The sequence below is a fragment of the Pseudomyrmex gracilis genome, unplaced genomic scaffold (assembly GCF_002006095.1).
Source record: "Pseudomyrmex gracilis isolate BER0280 unplaced genomic scaffold, ASM200609v1 scaffold_31, whole genome shotgun sequence".
NCBI classification, from domain to species: Eukaryota; Metazoa; Arthropoda; class Insecta; order Hymenoptera; family Formicidae; genus Pseudomyrmex; species Pseudomyrmex gracilis.
In genome coordinates, this window is record NW_018020615.1 from 490,417 (window position 1) to 509,069 (window position 18,653).

Sequence of the window (18,653 nt, forward strand, 5' to 3'; positions counted from 1 at the left end):
CATACATACATACATACATATATATACATATATATAAGAATATCAGAAATGCTTGGATAAGAGTAAAAAAAAAGAAATCTATACGATTGATTAAAAAATCTCGATGTGTATGTGAAACTCAATTTTATACTTACCGACATAAAAAAAAAAAATATCGATATAGTTACGCTATAAATTTGTTCGCATTCGCAAGGGTAAACATTTCAACGCGAGCACGACTCCATTGTAATTGTAATCTTTCTCTATTTCTCTCGTTGCGATCCGAAAATATAACGAGCGATTGGAGAGACAAAAATTGTTTTACATTAAATAGAAAATTGATGACAATTTAAATTCTCAAAATTCTCTTACACGTTGTGTGTAATTTGCGGAAATTTGCTGCTTAATTTTTTTCATCCAAGCAATAAAAAAACATCTGAAAGATCTATTGTTCTCAATAGACGCGTTTGTAAAATATCTCATTCTAGCACGATCGTCATGTTGCACTACCTGTTATGTCATACATTCCGATGTTGCAACTCATCGCGTAGTAAACGATAAAAAAAAAAAGTATACGACAAAGGTAATTTCAATTGGTAAAAATCTCACCAGTCCAGATTAATTATTAAAAGCGATCCCATGATTTGAACTTGATATCGCGCGAGTTCTCGGTACGTTCTTACAATAATAAACTTCGGACCACAGCTCTTTTTTTTTTGTTTTTTGTTTTACTCGTCACAAAATCACGATATTCGCATCTAAATCGGTCTCGTTAAGGATTTAGTAGAGAATTTTAACCCTCCATTTGCGAGAGCTTGTCCTCTAAACTGTCTTGACTATCTTGGGTATCGTTTAGATTGATGGTGTCGTTACCCTGAGACAGTTCAATGACGGATGCATTGTTCAGATTCTCGCTCGATTTCTGTACTTCCAGCACGTCGTCCGACGGCTCGAATATAGCCGTAGCCTCGGCAAGATCCTGCGTGTCAAGTGTCAGAGTTTGCTCCTGCGACTCCTGCACCGCGATCACCTGCGTGGTTTCTTCCTCGAGTTTTATCTCCGTATCCGTTGTATCTTCCACTTCTGTCTTGGTTTTTATCTCGACGTCGCAATCTTCCATCTGTAACACGCAATCTTCCTGAGGTATCGGCTCTTCGACTTCCATCGGCTGATCGGTGGAAGTTTTCGCGGATGTCTCGCTGACCACCTCCGGCGTCGACGCAATGCCCGAGATTTGCGTCAAATTGCTCAGCACCGTTTCCTGCATCTTCACCACGCTGTCGGTTGTTTCGAGAATGCTGCACAACTCGCGACTCATCTCCTCCACTTCCGATGTCTCGCCAGGTTTGACAATCATGTAACGTTTATTAGAATACACTTTGTTGCTAGAAATTGTCGGGCCCTTTTTCGAAACTGTCGTACTGCTGTTGGTTGTCGTAGCGGTGCTCTCACCGCTCGTTGTTGTCGCCGTCGCCGCTATCGTCGCTATCGTCGCTGTCGTCGTCGTCGTCGTCGTCGTTTTTGTCGTGGCGGGGACTTCCTTTAGAACTTTCTCCACTGCTTCTTCAGGTCTCTCCTCTTCTTTTACAACAGTTTCGACTTCGTCTGAAGTCTTCTGACGCTTCGATGATGTCGTTTCATCGTCATTATACTCCCGCTCCTCGTCGTAGATACTCTGCTTCCGCTTGACGAACACCCTCTTCAGCGGCAGCTGCTGCTCATCCTCAGACTCGTCGTGTCGATCCGGCATCTCGTCAATCGTCTCGTAATCCTGTTGCGCTTTTCTCGCTTGTAGTTCCTCGATCTTCAACCTCTGTTGTTCCACCCGTTTCTCCAACTGTTCCAACTTCTCCTTGGTCTCCTGATCCTGACTCTGAGTGATCGTCTGCGTCTTCGGTGTTGCAGCTTGCGAAGTTTTTGGCGCGCCAGTGATCGCGCTGCTGGTCGATGTCGAGGTCTTCAGCTCGAACTTCTCGCTCAGAATTGCGTCGTCCGCAGCCTGCTGTTGATCCGTGGATTGCAGTACCGCCTGTACCAGGCTCTGACTCTTATCCAGCGGCCGTTTCACCACCACTCGCTTAACCACGTTGCCGGTCGGCAATTTCGCCAGCTCTGCAGGATCTATGACAGTGCCGTCCGCGTTCATAACCACCTCTCGAGTTTTGTCGCCCTGTCGAATAATTCTGCGCACGATCACGCGCTTGATCTTTCCATGAGAAACCGGTGTGCTGGTCACCAAACCATCCGCGTCCTTCGTAGCAACTGGCGTTCCCTCGACGCTGTTTCCTCCGCCGGTTCCGGGAGTTCCTGACGGTTTTCTCAACACAATCCTCTTGATCACCTTCACCGTTTTCGCAGTAGGTGTCGCGCCACTGATCTCTGACTTGTCGTCCTTGCGAGTCTCCTGGGAAGCAGACTGGGATTTAGTCGCTAACGTCGATGAATCCTTTTGTTGATCCTGACCAGCATTCGGTTGCTGCTTCAGTGGAATTTTGTGCTCCTTGAACACCGACGCGACGATCTTCTGTACTTGCATCTCAGTTTCGTCCTCCTTCATTTGCGAACTCTTCTGGGAAAAGGATCGTGCCGGAGAGATCTGTTTCGTGGACATCTGATCTTGAACTTCACGACGTTGAATTGGCATCAACGTCTTGATCGTTTTCTTCATCAAACCGTCCTTGCCGCGCAAATACACCACCTGTTCCTTGCGGTCTTCTTTTTCTTGCCTCTCGGATTTTTCTTCTCTATCTTCTTTCTTCTCGTCGTCATCTTCATCGCTTTCCGACGGCGGCTTCACCGGCGGTTTCGGCAGTTTCTTCGACAAGTACGACGGTGGACGATAATCGTCGTCGGAATATTGATCCTCCTCCTCTTCCTCGTCATCCTCGTCCGAATCCAATTCAATGGTCGTGTTCTTGTTCTCGGGTTGTATATGATCGGGCCCCATCTTCTCGCCCGCCTCGATGTGCTGTTTGATGTGAGTAACATAATCGGCGCGATTGCGACACGACTCCTGACAAACGTCGCAAGTGAGAGCCATTCCCGAGCGTTTTGTGTGCGTCAGTTGATGCACCTCCAAACTCTCCTTGCGTTTAAACGCTTTGCCGCAATCCTCGCACACGTGATTTTTCTCCACCGAATGGCTGCGCATATGTCTCGTCAAGTGATGTGAGAGCAAGAACGTGCGCGGGCACAGCTTACAGAGATACGGCCTGCGACCGGCGTGCGTGTTCAAATGACGAGCCAGCTTGGTGCTGGTGTGGAAGGCTTCTTTGCAATAATCGCAAACGAATGTCTTGTCGTCGCTGTGTATCATCTCGTGTCGCTCCAGACCCTGTTTGTATTGGAAGGTCTTGTTGCAAATGTTGCACTGAAACGGTTTCTCCTTCTTGTGCATCGCCTCCTCGTGTTTCTCGAGCTCCTCCGTGGTGAAAAACTCACGGCTGCAGTGTTGACAAGCGTAGCGCGTCTCTTCCCGATGCACCTTCTCGTGACGAATCAGAAAGTTCTGACGCGAGAACTGCTTCTGACAGATTTGACACGAGAACGGCTTCTCCTCCGAATGAGTGATCATGTGCTTGCTGAGATCGTACTTCGTGAAGAACGTGCGTTCGCAGTCGGTGCATTTGAAGTTGCGCTCGCGATGAGCGCGAGCAACGTGCAACATCAACGCCTGACGGAGAGGAAACGTGCGTTCGCACTGATCGCACGCGTGCACTCTGATCTCTCCGGGTTCGAGCTTCGTCTCCTCCTTGTTCCTCTCGTCACGTTCCTCGTTCTCGCCCTCGCTATTTCCGTACTGCTCCTCTTCGTAAAACTCGTCCGATTTCTCTCTCGCATCCTCCTGCTTCTCTCTCTCCCGGCTCTCTTTCGTGTCCGAGTTGTCGTTTTCAAACCGGGGTTTCTTCGAATCGCTGGGCGACGGTCTGGACTCGGCGATTCTCTTGCCGCCCACGTCCGACGGCGGATCAACGGAAATTGGAGGAAAAGGTCTTGGAAGCACACCCGACAAAGGATAGTCTCTAAGAGCCTCGTCCGCTTTTTTGCATTGTAGCTTGAATTTGTAAGAGCGGTCTATGTTCCATCGACACATGTTGCAAATCATTTGCGGCATCCCATCCGCGGCGTACACCTGTCGGAGATAACAATTTACGAACAAACGTGTTAATGAGCGAGCTTACCTGGAAAACTGGAAAAAGAAAAAAAAACACGTTTCTTGACGTGTTTGTTGACAAGCGTTAAAATGAAATCCTATTGTTCTAAGCTTGTGACTAATGTGCAAAAAAAAAAATAATAATAAAAAAAAAAAAAACGACGAAACGAGATTCAAATTTCAAACGAGCGTCAGAAATGAAGCGGGAACCGACAACGGCGATCCGACAACGGCGTCCTCTCTGCTCAAACGTCAACATCGCGACGTCAAAACACAACCGATAATCCTGCCGTTCACTTTACCGATGCTTCTATTCGACTCGCTCACCCACACTCGCAAATAAAAACCACCCTCGCACATCTAATCCCCGTAATCCGTTCTCTCTTATCGCGCTTCTGATCGAACTTCACGACAAAAATTCACGAAACGAACTTTGGCGCAAAACTCGATGATCATCGAAGCCGTTTCCGTCGTCCAACTGCGTGTATCGCGCTATGATTAAAACAGAGCGACGGGGCCACTCACCTCGATGGCGACGCACGACATGATCTGCAGGGCGAGCGGCACCTGGAACGGTTTGTTGTGCTCGCGCTCGTAGATGTAACTCAACGGCTCGGATTCTGTCAAACAGAAACGGCAGACGCGCCGCGAACGGAGCGGCGCCGGTCTGTTTTCCATATCCGCCGGCGTTCTCGTTCACTTTTTTCCCAGTAACGACCGTGTACGTTACACGCGCTTTCACGCACACACACACGCGCGCGCGCGTTATTATAATCGACTGCGTATACTCGGGCGGGAAGCAGCACTCCGACAAAACAAGGATCGGTTTTACGCTGACCGCAATAACTCACGGTTTGTAACTTCGACTCGCCAGTGCCTGGGCTCAGATCGACGACGCCGAGCGTCGGTAAGGCGTCGCGTCCGTCAGATCTACTTCTCAGCGGAGAAATCTCCGCGGGCTAGCTAACGCCGTCTATGTAATGGCGGAAAAAGACGGAACAGGCTGGCCACGCGCGCGCCGAGAACTTGCTGAGCGAAAAGACGCGTCGCGCTGCGCTTCCACCGCTTCCCACAACGTTAATCGGGTATTTGCACAGTGGCGCCAATAGCAGAGCAGAAGGACACGCCGATTGAATACACGTGGCGCGACCCGGTAGAGCAGGAAACGCGATTACCGTTTGTCAGTTGTACCGCGGGGAAGACAATCGATGTGAAAAAAATTCGATTAGAGACGTGACGCGATTTTATAAATACATATTTTAAAAAAACAACTTCGATCGAGAGCGAGAGTAATTTTCAATTTGCATTCGCATATCGCGCATATGCGGTTGTTTTGTTAATATCGAATTGACTGAAAATTTATGATTATATATTAGGTCTACCGGAAAGTTCTGTCCGTTTTTGGAATAAAACAAAATACAAATTTTTCTTAATTTTTCAAAAATGAGATATACAAATTGCCCTCACGCTGGCAAGAAATCATTAATATAATAATGGCAATTATATTATTTAATAAAGTTTATTGACGGTAAGAAAAATTTGTATTTTGTTTTATTCCAAAAACGGACAGAACTTTCCGATAGACCTGATATATACCTTGATGAAAACAATAAAACTTTTGAATTTCTCGAAAAAATTGACACGTACTCGCTCTTGTATCTCAAGTGTGTTTTCTCGAATGAACGGAGGAAGACGTCGCGTGGAATTACGCACACATTAACTCTATTAAAGAAAATTACGATAATATTCGCCGTTCTGATTGTAAAAGAAATATAAGTTTCACAAACGGACGACCTTTCACGGTTCTCTATTTTCCATAGTCGTGACGGCTTACTCTCGAGAGTATCACGGTGTGTGATCAGAGCGAACACACTCTTCACCTTTCTAAATAAATTTACTTCAAACAACATATGTTGCGCACGAAGTGTGTGCGTCAAAGCACAATTGAACAAGGCGTTGATGAAACTGTTTAATTAAAAAAAGAGACAATATTTATTGAAATAATATATTGAAACACAATTATTCTTCTAAGTTGTTTCAAATATTTGAAAACGCGCTGCGGTACCATTAACATGCCGAGTGTTATTTTTAGTGGAATTCTCATACGACAAACAGAAAACACAATCCAAAAAAAAAATATATATATATATATAAAAACTGGAAATATTAAAGAAAGAAACTGGAATTTCGTGTCGTTCACACCCGGCGTGGAGGAGACTTTGTTCTAAAAATATCTCGCAGAGAAAAGGGAGGCAAATCGATGCTAAGAGGTTGCCAAGAGGAATTTGCGCGGGAGTTCGTGACTTTTGCGTGCAGCATTGCGATTCTTCGATTTAAACCCATTGCACTTCGAATTCACCGCGATACGATTTTATTTAAGAATACAATTGTTATATTTCAGTATTTAATATATAAATATTGCACAAGTAGAAAATCTCTGTATTAAAAAAACAATAAAGCTGTTTTTATTCAAGAGAAGATCTTTGGTTAAAAAATTTTTGAGTCATTTCATGAAAAATTCCGTTTCATCGCACAGTTAATTATTTTTACATATTTATTGTTCAAACGCTTGTTTACTTATTGTTACATTAATTTGTAAATTTGTAATTTGTTACAAAAATTTTCCAATTTTTCGAAATCAAGCGAAAGTTTCGATTAATTTGTAAAAAAATCAGAGAATTTGTTTTTTTTTAATGTTGTTATATATTTGTTTCTGCAAAATGTCTCATCCCGTGACAAGCGCAACAAAGTAGGGGGGGGGGGGGTATGCCGTTATGCGTATTGTGCATGCGAAAGATACGTACGTAGAAAGATTGACGGTGTTCCCATAGACCTTAGGCGCCCGCCAAGTGTTGTAACCTCGTAGCGAATAAAGAGGGGGCCACATATAAGGCCCCAACGGCCGTTCGGCGGGGCCCAGTAGTCTCTAGTCATCAATTCCTCCGCGTTACCACGATTGGATCAAGAAGTGACGTCACACACATTTTCTCTTTGTCGCCATTCGTCAAGATGAGGACGGAGGTGCTTTGTCTTCTCATCTGCATCGGTGAGTTCTTCTATCGGGGTTCGTGTGTTTCTCGCGACTTTCAAAAGTAAGAAACGCGAGAATAACACGAAAACGCGAAAAATTTTTCGCTAAGTATCTTCCGATGACTCCGACGGATCGTTTGTTTTTTTTTTTTTTGGCACAAACGGTGCGTAGAAAAATGTTACAAAAGTCGATTTCTCTTGGTGCGATTGTTAACTTAATATCTTTTTTGTAAAATAATTTATATAATTACGTATACACATATTGAACTAATCAGAAAGTTTTTTTTTGTATTTTTATATTAAAATACGAGAAAGAGACTTTCTGACCAATCCGATATAAGATAAGAAAAAAAAATATACTCTTCAATGAGAAAAAGAGACTTGATTTGCGAAAAGATTTTCTCGCAAAGTCTGTCCGCTCGCACAGAACAAAAACCCACCAGAAACCTCATTAGACGTTCATTATAAAGAACTTACGGAGCTGTGAAAGTCTAATGGCCATCCTATATGAATGTTGCGTCTCTCTCCGTGGGCGAGAACGTCTCTGTAATTGTATGAACGTCTCTGTCCGTCTATTAATTAAAGAGAATGTTTACCAACAATGGAAATCGAAATCTATTGCGGAAAGATTACGGAGTGAGCATTGAATCGAACGACAGTTAAATTCTGTCCGATCAACCGGTACACATACGGGAGCCTCGATACGGCCACTTTCTCGCTTTCTTCGCTCGAGAGAGGTCGACCGGCGTTTCTTCAGGGACGCAGGCGTGCTGCTGCCTTGAAAACGCGCGCCAAGAAAGAGAGAGAGAGAGACCAGTCGACCCTCTGCGTTCATTCTGGTTTTCTTTTTTTTTTTTTTTAATTCCTCTTTGTGTATTTTTTTCTGTCACCGAGCGACTCGCGACACAAAGAATCGCCCGGATTGGCGAAGTTTGGAAAAAAAAAATATTGAGAGACGCGTGCGACGAGTGGCGAAAACATGTGTAATCTTAGAACTGTTGTCTGCGGGATTTTCTTCTCGTTTCGCAATTGTTGAAAAATATTCGAAGCGCAATTACGTGATTTAAAATATAGATTTGCCGACCGAGAGAAAATAAAACACAATTGCAGCGTTAAAAAAGTTGAATTACCTGTTTCACGCTGTGCAACGTGTTTTTGATACCGCATTACGTTTCGCAGGAGCCGTCACAGCTCTGACGAGGAAGCAAGAGGCTGCCGAGCAGAGTCGTCGAAAGGTCGCTTCGGCAACAACGCCCAGGAAACCAGAACCGGAGGAAGAGTACGAGGATGACGAGCTTCTGGATCAGTGTCCGGAACCCAACGGATACTTTCCGGATGCGGAGCAATGCGACAAATATTACGATTGCCGGGACGGAAAAATAACGGATAAATTGTGCCCGGACGGTCTCGTCTTCAACGATTTTAGTCCGCAACACGAGAAGTGCGATCTGCCGTTCGGCATCGATTGCTCGAAGAGACCCAAACTACGTGAGCCATCAATTTGATTGATTATTATTTAAAAAAATCATTAATAAGGTATTTATTTAAAATTGTATATTTTTTGTAAATTAAAAAAAATTATTCAGAGAAACACAGAACAAAACTGCGGTGTTTTGTTTCGAAATTTGTTAAATAAACTAAAATCATGTTTTTTAATAAGTTTTTAATAACTAAAGAGATATTAATTGAAATTTTTACGAAAAATAATTACAATTGAACGTCATCATTGTATTTTCTCTCTTACAGAAAAACCGCAACCGTCGCCACACTGCCCGCGCATGCACGGCTACTTCGCCCACGAGGATCCCAGGAATTGCGACACTTTCTACTATTGCGTCGAGGGCAAGTTCAACATGATCACATGCCCGGACGGTCTGGTCTTTTCCGAGAAGACTGGAATCTGCAACTGGCCGGACGAGGCGCAGAAGAAAGGCTGCGGTTCGCGTGAGCTTTTTAACTTCACCTGTCCGAAGGTTGACGATTCCGTGGCCGCGACTCATCCGCGCTATCCCGACACCGAGGACTGTCAGTACTTCTACGTGTGCGTCAACGGCGAGGTGCCGAGGCGAAGCGGATGCAAACTCGGCCAGGCGTTCGATGAGCGCACCGGCAAGTGCGACTGGGCCAGGAAGATACCCGAGTGGTAAATAAACGATTGTTTGGTACCACCAAACAATCACCAATGTAGAGATTTTTTTTTTACGAAACCTTACTGCTCTTCTTTCTCATCACTAGAGATAAAAAAAAAAAATAAATAAATAAGTTTAAAGCGAACAATTTCTTTTCCACAGCAAAGACTGGTACAAAGGTCAGCTGACTGACGAAGAACTGGACGCTTTGGAGCATCCGACACCCAAGCCCAAATCTACCGGTGGACCCAGCAGAAGGAAAAGCAGCAGGCCGACTGCGGCAGCAGGATCGACTCTAAATTAGGCGTATAGAAGATCTCTAAGCGCTTTCGTTTTTAAACCATCCTTGTAGAATAAATATTATATTTACCACAAACAACACAACTCACACGAAATGCATTTGTCTCATAATTCCTGTCTGCGAAATTGATCGATTTGACGAAACAAATTACAAGTTGCGGATACTCTGCGCAATAATTAGAAAAAATAATCGGAAAGTGTATCTTCTCTAAGAAGACCAGTTAGAGGAAGAAGACGCTTTGACGCTTTTTTCACAGGAAAAACATTTTTTTTCAACCCGCGCGACCTACCTAACTCGAACTCCCGAAACGTCTACGTTTGTAAGTGAACCTGAAACCGCACTTGCTCTGTTTCTTTTTTTTTGTTTACTTTGATTGAGACGCGACAGGTTTGTTACAATTGAATATCTTCGAAAGTTGCACCGACAATATGTCTGTGAAACAATGAAAAGCGTATTGTTTGGCGCAACTTTGCGTACGAGAATATTTGTGTCCAATCTTCCCCAGATTTTTTTAGAGACTCTCACGCGCGTCACATGCTTAAACGGATCCAAGACCCAAGCGTTTCTTCCGCAATAAATTCCGATCGCATGTTAGAACAGTGCGAGCAGTGAAAGTGCAATGTGTAAGACCGACGTACAACGTTTCCTCGCATTTCTCGGGTGGAACTGTTTTCGAAATCCAGCTCTATAACGCGCAATGCTTTCGTAAACGCAACAAAGATCGAAGATCGCTTTACATAAGCGCGATGAAAGCATTGTTACGGGGATAATACCGACACTAGAGCTAGAAGCGCGATTCACCGAGATAAAGCGGAAAGATTGCGCCGAACGATTTGGTGTCAAATTTATCAGTGTGTAACGCGTAAACGCGCGCATTGATGTTTATAAATTATTTTCGATTCAGTTCCGCGCTTGTTTTGTTCATCGCGAAGTAAAACACCGCGAACTAATTCGATCGAGCGGATCGACATGTGCGTCAAACGCCATATCGAATCGAATACTACCTATTCTCACTTTTGTGTTAAACTGTCGGAAAAGTGCGGCAGTGAGAGCGAGAACGAAGCAGGAAGAAACACGGTTGCGCATCGCGGAGATTTTATTCCCGACAACTGATTCGACAAAACACACTGTGGTTTCAAGACAGAATAAATGTTGCGATTGTAACAACGCGCGTCCAAAGAGATCGGTTCTCTCTCTCTCTCTCTCTCTCTCTCTCATCTCTCTTTCGTTCAATATATATATCTTTACTTTGTAGTGGTAAATGTGACAATATCGATATCGTAAAGAACGAAAATAACATTGTCACAGGGACCGGAACAATCAAAGCGAGTGCGAAGGTGAATGTTAAACGACAGTCGAGTAAAGAAAGTCTAACAAAAAGCTATTCGTTTCCTAGTAAACCGCAACCAGTGATGCGTAATCCAATCTTTTGTCCACGTTCGAAAGATAAAGAACGGAATAATTACGGAATTATTTTTCCTTGTTGTGTCGCGATCAAGTTTGTTTTTTATACTGTTTTTCTTTTTTAAGTGTATTTTTTTTCTGCTTTTAGTTCCACGCGGTGCTAAATATACATTTAGATTTTTGTTCTGACGAAATAACATTTTTTGTGTTGCAATATTTTTTCTATTCTTCCTCATGTTCGTTCTTTGACATTTTTGCGAATCTTTCGCCGAGATAAAGAATTAGTGAATTTTATCTTGGCAGAAAAAAATTGTTTGCTTCATCTCGAGAACATCTCCACGTCATTTCAACGTGCGTTTACCTTAGTCCGCGATCGCGACTGCGCGTCGCGCTGCAAATTTGCATTTCTCACTTCCGAGAAAAACGCGACGAAGGACACCGAGAAGTGAGAGCGCCGTCAAGAAGAGAGAAGGGTTCAAATACCTCTCTTTCTCTTCTCTCTCGATCTTTATTCACGACGAAGTGCCCATCGTTGAAAAGTAACGGCGAAAGTGGGATTTGTGTGTTGATATAGTGGGGATTCACGGGGGTATACACAGCCGGCGAGTGGCTCAAGAGCTGCAGTTCCGCGACGCCATTCCAAAGAGGGACCAAAAATTAGATTAGTCTAATTAAAGTCGTTCAACCTTCCCCGCTCCTTCCCGTTATCTCAGTGAATCTCAGTGCGATCCAGGGATCACATCTCGTCGCGATTCGGGAGAAAACAAAAAAAAAAAAAAAACCAAGATTCGACCGAACCGGAAAAACATGATCGTAAGGATCGTCACGTTGCTGGGCGCGATCGCGCTGACACGTGAGTATCGAACGTCGGAGAGATTACAAGATACATATTAAAAAGTATCGATACCGCGGGACGCGTTTTATAAAACCGGTATAACATTTTTTTATTATTTTAAATAATGACATTTTCGATATGTCGTGTAATTTTTATTTGACAGTGTTACGTATTTGTTTTTTTATTTTTTTTTAATATTATTACGTATTTCTATATTTTTTTAAATATCAAACAAAATTATAAGACAAAAAGTTGGAATGTGAAATTAAACGGAAAAGAAAATGCGATTTAGATCTCGCGGAAACGGTCCGAGTTTCCAAGTCTACTTGTCTTGCGTTGAAAAAAACAAAAAAACAAAAAAAAATTAAGAAAAGAAAAATTAGTTCGTAAAAAAGTTGCAACACAAAGACGAAAAGAGTGCGAAACGCGCTGGGACTTGAAAAAAAATGTCCGTTAGAATCACGGAGAGTTGGAAGACAGTGCGAGAGCGAACTTTCTAAAGCGTAAATGTCAGTTCTCTCATTCTCGAGTTGCATAAGCGCGGTTGAGCGCAGTTCGAGACAAGATATTACATAAGTAACGCGAAAGACGGACGAAATAATTTCGATTCTCGGACGACAGGTCGAACGAGTTCTATCGACGACCGAGATAAAACATATCTGTCCCGATCGACAGTACTTCCGCCCGCGCGGCTAATTACATTGGTTTGTCGATGTAAAATGTTGCAGACGGCGCGTTCAACTGTCCCAACAAGGATGGCCAGTACGAGGACAGCAAGCAATGCGACAAGTACTACGAGTGCATCGACGGCGTCGCGACGGAAAAACTGTGCCCGGACGGTCTCGTGTTCGATCCGCTAAATCGCAAGGTCAACAAGTGCGATCACGTCTTCAACGTCGATTGCGGCAACCGTCTTGAATTACGTAAGACAATATCTCTGATATTAGATCAGATATAATCGGTAGTTGTTTGATAGGTGTTGCTCATGTACTTCCTTCAGAATTCAATAATTATAATAAATTATTATTATATAAATCATTATATACTACACAGAAAAAAGATGTTGCTTCAATTAAAGTCGACGTCACGGGCTGCCTTACAAAAATAAATGGTTCGTTCAATTGCGCACGCGATTAATTTAATGTCTAGACTCTTCAAGCAACTATCTGCTAGTGCAATATAATTGATGTTGCATCAACATCAGGATATATTTCAATTAAACTGATACTGTTGGATTCAACATCATTTTTTTCCGTATATTATTTAATTAAGGTTTAAGATTTTAAAACGGTGATTATGATTGATTAAAAGAATTTTCAGATTACCGTGTGAGATCGCACGCAAGTTTTAAAAACGACGAATTTTCGTTTTTAACAGAACCTCCGCAACCGACGAAGAAGTGTCCGCGACGAAACGGCTTCTTCGCGCATCCCGACCCGTCGGTTTGCAACATCTTCTACAACTGCATCGACGGGGAAGCGATTGAGATCACCTGCACCACCGGGTTGCACTTCGACGAGTACAGCGGAACCTGCGTGTGGCCCGACAGCGCGGGTCGCGAGGTGCGAGAATAAAAAACTATTTTCCCTTAGCAACTGAATCGAGCGAAAACCTGACGTCACAAATTTCAAACGCAAAAAAGTTCGCCGAATTATGTCGTCTGCATTCAAAAGCAAAAGAATCTCTCTCTTAAAAAAAAAAAATAGGATGCGTTAAACTTCTCTGTTAAATCTTTAATTGAGAGAAAGTACGTTTCTAGAACATCCCTGGTAGACAGCGCGACTACTTTCTCTCGATTGCAATTACACAAATCCCAACGAGTTTAAACAATATTTCCTCGTAATTAGTGAAAATTTGACCGTTAATTAATGCGCATTGAGAATTTCTGAATTCGAGTGCACGGCTGAAAGTAGATTCGGAAAAGAAAGTGATTAAACACAGAGATTTAAAAACGCTTAGTGCGTTTCGACGACGATAAACAAATAAAAATATATACAAAAAGACAAATGATAAATAAATAAATAAATATATTACAAATAAATACACTACAGGGCTGCGGCGTTATGGGCAAGAAGCTGCAGGACGGATTCGAATGCCCGACCGAGCAACAGTTGGACAGCAGGGGTATGTTGATCGATCATCCCAAATTCGCGCATCCCGAGGACTGTCAGAAGTTCTACGTGTGCCTGAATGGCGTGACGCCACGTGAGCAAGGATGCAGCGACGGCACCGTCTACAACGAGGAGCAGCAGAGATGCGACTCACCCGAAAACGTTGCCGGATGGTACGTGTCGCGTTTCTCATCTTTTTTTTTTTTTATATATCGTCGCAATTTAATATTGAAATGTTATTATATAATTACGACAAACGGAAGAAACACGCGGTTAAGTGATCTTTCATCTTCTCGTTGGTTTAATTTCGTTATTTGTTTTTACAGCGAGGACTGGTACAAGGACGACGACAAGAAGATTTAAACTAATTGCCCGACCTGTTGCTCATCTGTCCCGCATCGGGACGTCCCCCGTGCTCGCGCTCTAATCACATGTCACTCATTTCACTCAGTGTGTAATTAGCCCCCATGTGTGTGTTTAGCCATTTGTATATGCTTGAAATACATTCTAGTTTTATTTTATACCCGCAGCTCAAGTAAATCCCTTTTCTCTCCCTCGAAAAACTCTGGTCCTGACTTTAAAACAAAAATATAAAATAATACATTAAAATAGTTCTGACGAATATCTCCGATGAAGAGAGTTTCTTTTTAAGTGTTTTATTCTCTTTTTTAAAATTTATTTTAAAATTGGAAATTTAATTTATTTAAAAATTTTTCAAAATAAAAAAAGTTTTTGTCTAAGTTCTATATATTTTCTAAATTATTAAAATTAAGTTGATTTTCATTTCACGTACATTTACACACACAGAGTAAATAATTTTAATACATTCTTACGAAAAATATTAATTTATGCAATTTTACGCAGTTGTGTGATAAATTCTTGAAACACGATATTCGAGGAACGTGCAAAGGCCTTGAGTCGTTCCCGCTATGAGATCGGTTCACTATCACTTTCTCCCGAACAACTCTCTTGTTTCTCATTTTGCGTTCTGTTCTTTTTCCTCTCTTTCTCGTTCTATTTAAAATCGAATGTGAAATACACACATCTCGTGCTAACTCGCTCCACTTTTTTGACGGACATTATTCATCAATGACAAAGCGCTGAAAAAGTGCTAATTTGTTTTTTTTTTTTATTCGAAATTATTATTATTAATATCAGATGAAAATATCTCGCTGCTTTTTCTCGCGACGTAAAAGATCGACGTGATTCTGCTCGCGTGTCAAAAGTTGAATTATTATTATGTTTGCTATTTTTCTATTTAACTTTCTAATTCGCAATCGTCGTTCGCAAATGTCACTTGTGCTGTCAATTTTTTTATTTACTTATTTTTTTTTTTTTGAGAATTAAATTCACTTAATGAGTTAATTTCCGCAGTTTTCAACGTCGACTAGTTTTTCGCGATTATTCTTTGCGTCACATATAATTTCGATTTTTCACGACAACACTTAAAAACACGCGATGTAGAAAAAAAAAAAAAATGATCTCTTTTCTAAACGAGCACTTGTGGTGTCTCACTTGTGTATAATTAACTTAAATAATAGACATCTGTGTTTTCACATATTCGCGAAATTATCTGTTTCATCTCTCCAACGGCGCAAATCGCGAAAAGATAATGGTTTCAGATAATTAATAGAACAATTATGCGCTAATTACCTCGAATAAACAAACGGGCAATTATTCTCGTGAGTACACGTGAGACAAAAATCTCGTTCTCTCTCACGTTCCGCTCTCGAAATTATCTCGGAGATTCGAAGCTTCGAACGTTCTGCAATGCAGGCGCGAACGTTAAGGTGGGGAGTTGCAAATCTCGCTAAACGACAGCGCAGTAGCAACGACCCGGCGCGTTGTCGGCACCCGGAAATGCCAGGAGATCTACATCTGTCTGTGCGCCGATAATAGCGCGAATGCAATAAAACCCGCGCCTATGTGCACCTATTAGAATGCGGCGAGAGAAAAGAGGGCAACGAGACCGCGACCCGATCAGAAACAGAGAGAGAGAGAGAGAGAGAGAGGACTTTCGGCGAAAGGGGGGTGAAGCCAGGAGGAGAAGGAGGGTCGGGAAATGTGCACAGCAAGGATCCGCCAAGGTGGTGGCGAGACTGTCGAGCAAAACAGGATTCGTTTCGGGCTCGCAGTCACGTTTTATCGGCGTCGCAACAAGCTGCTGCCTACGAAGAAGTTGAGGAGAAAGAGCAAAAAAAAAAAAAAAAAGAAAGGAGAGAAAGAGTAGGAGAAAAATCTAGAACTGAAAGTTCAAGAGAGATTTGAAACTACTCAAAGGATCTTAAAAACTTCGTCTTCGCAATGAGAAACCACGTGGTTCTTCTGTTGCTTGCGACTCTGGTGACCTTGAGCAGGGCGCAGTTTCGATGCCCGGATCCCAAGGGTTTCTTCCCCGATCCGGAACAGTGTGACCTTTACTACGCCTGTGTAGACGGCCAGCCGGAAGAAAGACTCTGCAAGGACGGACTTGTCTTCAGGGATGATAACCCCAAGAAGGAATTCTGCGACTTACCGGGAAACGTGCCTTGCGGCGACCGCAACCTCCTGCGTGAGTTCCAGACTGTGAAAATGATTATAAAAAAAAAAAAAATAATAAATTTTTGTCTGAAAACAAATTAACGTCAAAATTTTAACTTGTGAAAATATCTCGTTTCGCGAATAACATATTTTTAATTTCATTTTCAACAAACAAGAATTTAAAACAGAAATATTTCTTTTTATTTCGTTTGACACAGTCATTGATTTTATACTGCGACTTTTACATTCAATTCACACAAAGAAACTGAAAGTCTAAAGTTGAGATTAATCATCTCATCCGTATGCCATACTTCGCTATGATTCGACGCACCTGAAAAAAACAACTGACAACGTCACGAAAATAGAATTCGAGTAAAAAACCGGTTTTTCGATGAACAAACAATTGAGATATTTTTTTTTCCAATTTACATTTATACGATCGCGTCGAATTATTTATTTTTTTAACTGTAGATTAATAATGCAATAACGCAAACCGATTGAATTACATGATATAATATCTATCGATATAAACAAATTTGTTATAAAGAAAAAAATTCTTATGTGTGTGAGATAATTAACTGCAAATCATTGTAATCAATATATCACGTATACGTAATTAATTATAACACATATAATTAATTATTATTATACGATCGAACAGAGGAGCCGCATCCTAGCAAAGGTTGTCCACGAGCGAACGGCATCTTCAACCACGAGGATCCAGCCGCGTGCGATCGTTTCGTCAATTGTATCGACGGGGTGGCTCAGACGGTTCCCTGTCCACCCGGACTGATCTACGAGACAAAAATGTCAAGCTGCGTCTGGCCAGCGGACGCGACTCGTCTGTGCGAAAATGTGAAACGCGACGTTCTCGACGACGGCTTCGTCTGTCCGGACGGTGACGTCGCCGGCCCGTCCGGCAGGATTCTACCGCACCCCACGTATCCTCATCCCGAGGACTGCGCTAAGTTCTACATCTGCAAGAACGGCGTGGTGCCGCAGAAAGGCCAGTGCGAGCCCGGCACTGTATATAACGAGGAGAGTTTCAGATGCACCGAGCCGGAAAATGTGCAAGGATGGTGAGCGCGCGTTAATTTTTTTAAATTAATTAAAGTACGATCAAATATATATTATCACAAATTAATGATAATTACAATAAATATAAAAATTAGAAATTACTATTAATTAAAAAAAAACAAATTAAATTAAAATTTTGCGGTTTAGTTCCACAATATTTACAATATAAATGTTTTGTTAATTCTTTTTCTCTTGACAAGCGATAAATTCTGATGAAATCCGATTGAACGTTTCAGCGAGGACTACTACAAGCGCAAGAACTGAGTTTGCAGGAGTCTAAGGTGCCCGGTCAACCGCACGTGGTGTAACGCTCATCTTTTTTAATCGTAGAAAACAATGTTGCGCGTGTATAATACTTACGTAAAAGTCGCCGTGTGGCCTCTGCAACAGGAGCGACCCGTTCGTATACTTTCGTTCTCTCCCCCCGCGACAATTATCACCCCCTTTCTCCTTTTACGTAAACAAATTCGCTTTCGGAAAATCCATAACACGGGAGCGCGAATCTCGTTGGTCGCGGATCAATAAGCCGCGAAAAGAAAAGAGAGGAAAAGAAAATCTATAACGCGCGAATCGACGGATACATTTAGAATATCTCTCTCGCGAACCGGTCGGATTTTATATAATTATCAATTACACGCGGTGTGATTTTTATTAAGTTAAAGAGCGCGCGCATGTGGATATAACGCGCGCAATGTAAAACGTCCCACGCGGACGCGAGGGGAGGAGGAAGATTATTTATTGCATTCCAATCGGACGTTAATGAAGTTTTCCACTCTGGACGCCGTTTTCATAGGTGTAACATTATTATTATTATAGTCGATATTTTATATGGATTTATACAATCGTCTTATTTTTCACTAATAATCGCACACGACTTTATATGATTTATCGATCGTCTTGGACGTATAATAAAAATAAAAAATTACATGCAAAATTAAGGTGTGAAATAATAACATTATTTATCATGTGAATTATAGATAAAGATATATAGATATATATAGATATATAGATATATATAGATATATATATATAGATATATATAGATATATATATATCCCACAAGAGAACTTGATAAGTTACTCATATTTTTTCGATCTTTTGTTTTTGATGTTAT

At 42.1% G+C, this 18,653-nt stretch overlaps 4 protein-coding genes across 4 annotated transcripts; 3 read left to right on the forward strand and 1 right to left on the reverse strand.

Moving 5' to 3' along the window:
* Positions 1–49: 49 nt before the first annotated feature.
* On the reverse strand, positions 50–5,170 carry LOC109852561. Its single transcript, XM_020423818.1, has 2 exons — positions 4,658–5,170; positions 50–4,111 (listed from the first exon to the last, which is right to left on the reverse strand). The coding sequence occupies exons 1-2, from the start codon at positions 4,808–4,810 to the stop codon at positions 773–775; spliced, it is 3,492 nt and encodes a 1,163-aa protein (XP_020279407.1). The 5' UTR covers positions 4,811–5,170; the 3' UTR covers positions 50–772.
* Positions 5,171–7,035: 1,865 nt separating this feature from the next.
* LOC109852563 (probable chitinase 3) lies at positions 7,036–9,675 on the forward strand. Its single transcript, XM_020423822.1, has 4 exons — positions 7,036–7,178; positions 8,342–8,650; positions 8,909–9,305; positions 9,454–9,675. Exons 1-4 carry the CDS (start codon positions 7,142–7,144, stop codon positions 9,593–9,595), a joined length of 885 nt encoding a protein of 294 aa, XP_020279411.1. The 5' UTR covers positions 7,036–7,141; the 3' UTR covers positions 9,596–9,675.
* A 1,900-nt stretch (positions 9,676–11,575) lies between these two features.
* LOC109852566 (peritrophin-1-like) lies at positions 11,576–14,465 on the forward strand. Its single transcript, XM_020423825.1, has 5 exons — positions 11,576–11,849; positions 12,560–12,754; positions 13,209–13,393; positions 13,883–14,115; positions 14,269–14,465. The coding sequence occupies exons 1-5, from the start codon at positions 11,804–11,806 to the stop codon at positions 14,303–14,305; spliced, it is 696 nt and encodes a 231-aa protein (XP_020279414.1). The 5' UTR covers positions 11,576–11,803; the 3' UTR covers positions 14,306–14,465.
* A 1,576-nt stretch (positions 14,466–16,041) lies between these two features.
* On the forward strand, positions 16,042–18,477 carry LOC109852567 (peritrophin-1-like). The gene is made up of 3 exons (XM_020423826.1): positions 16,042–16,493; positions 17,124–17,541; positions 17,776–18,477. Exons 1-3 carry the CDS (start codon positions 16,247–16,249, stop codon positions 17,801–17,803), a joined length of 693 nt encoding a protein of 230 aa, XP_020279415.1. The 5' UTR covers positions 16,042–16,246; the 3' UTR covers positions 17,804–18,477.
* The last annotated feature ends 176 nt before the right edge of the window (positions 18,478–18,653 follow it).

Coding starts and splice junctions, on each gene's coding strand:
- LOC109852567 (XM_020423826.1), top strand. CDS start 16,247: ATGAGAAACCACGTGGTTCTTCTGTTGCTTGCGACTCTGGTGACCTTG. Junction 16,494..17,123: donor CGGCGACCGCAACCTCCTGC/GTGAGTTCCAGA, acceptor ACGATCGAACAG/AGGAGCCGCATCCTAGCAAA. Junction 17,542..17,775: donor CCGGAAAATGTGCAAGGATG/GTGAGCGCGCGT, acceptor TGAACGTTTCAG/CGAGGACTACTACAAGCGCA.
- LOC109852561 (XM_020423818.1), bottom strand. CDS start 4,810: ATGGAAAACAGACCGGCGCCGCTCCGTTCGCGGCGCGTCTGCCGTTTC. Junction 4,112..4,657: donor TGTCGTGCGTCGCCATCGAG/GTGAGTGGCCCC, acceptor TATCTCCGACAG/GTGTACGCCGCGGATGGGAT.
- LOC109852563 (XM_020423822.1), top strand. CDS start 7,142: ATGAGGACGGAGGTGCTTTGTCTTCTCATCTGCATCG. Junction 7,179..8,341: donor TTGTCTTCTCATCTGCATCG/GTGAGTTCTTCT, acceptor TACGTTTCGCAG/GAGCCGTCACAGCTCTGACG. Junction 9,306..9,453: donor GCCAGGAAGATACCCGAGTG/GTAAATAAACGA, acceptor TCTTTTCCACAG/CAAAGACTGGTACAAAGGTC.
- LOC109852566 (XM_020423825.1), top strand. CDS start 11,804: ATGATCGTAAGGATCGTCACGTTGCTGGGCGCGATCGCGCTGACAC. Junction 13,394..13,882: donor CCGACAGCGCGGGTCGCGAG/GTGCGAGAATAA, acceptor AATACACTACAG/GGCTGCGGCGTTATGGGCAA. Junction 14,116..14,268: donor CCCGAAAACGTTGCCGGATG/GTACGTGTCGCG, acceptor TTGTTTTTACAG/CGAGGACTGGTACAAGGACG.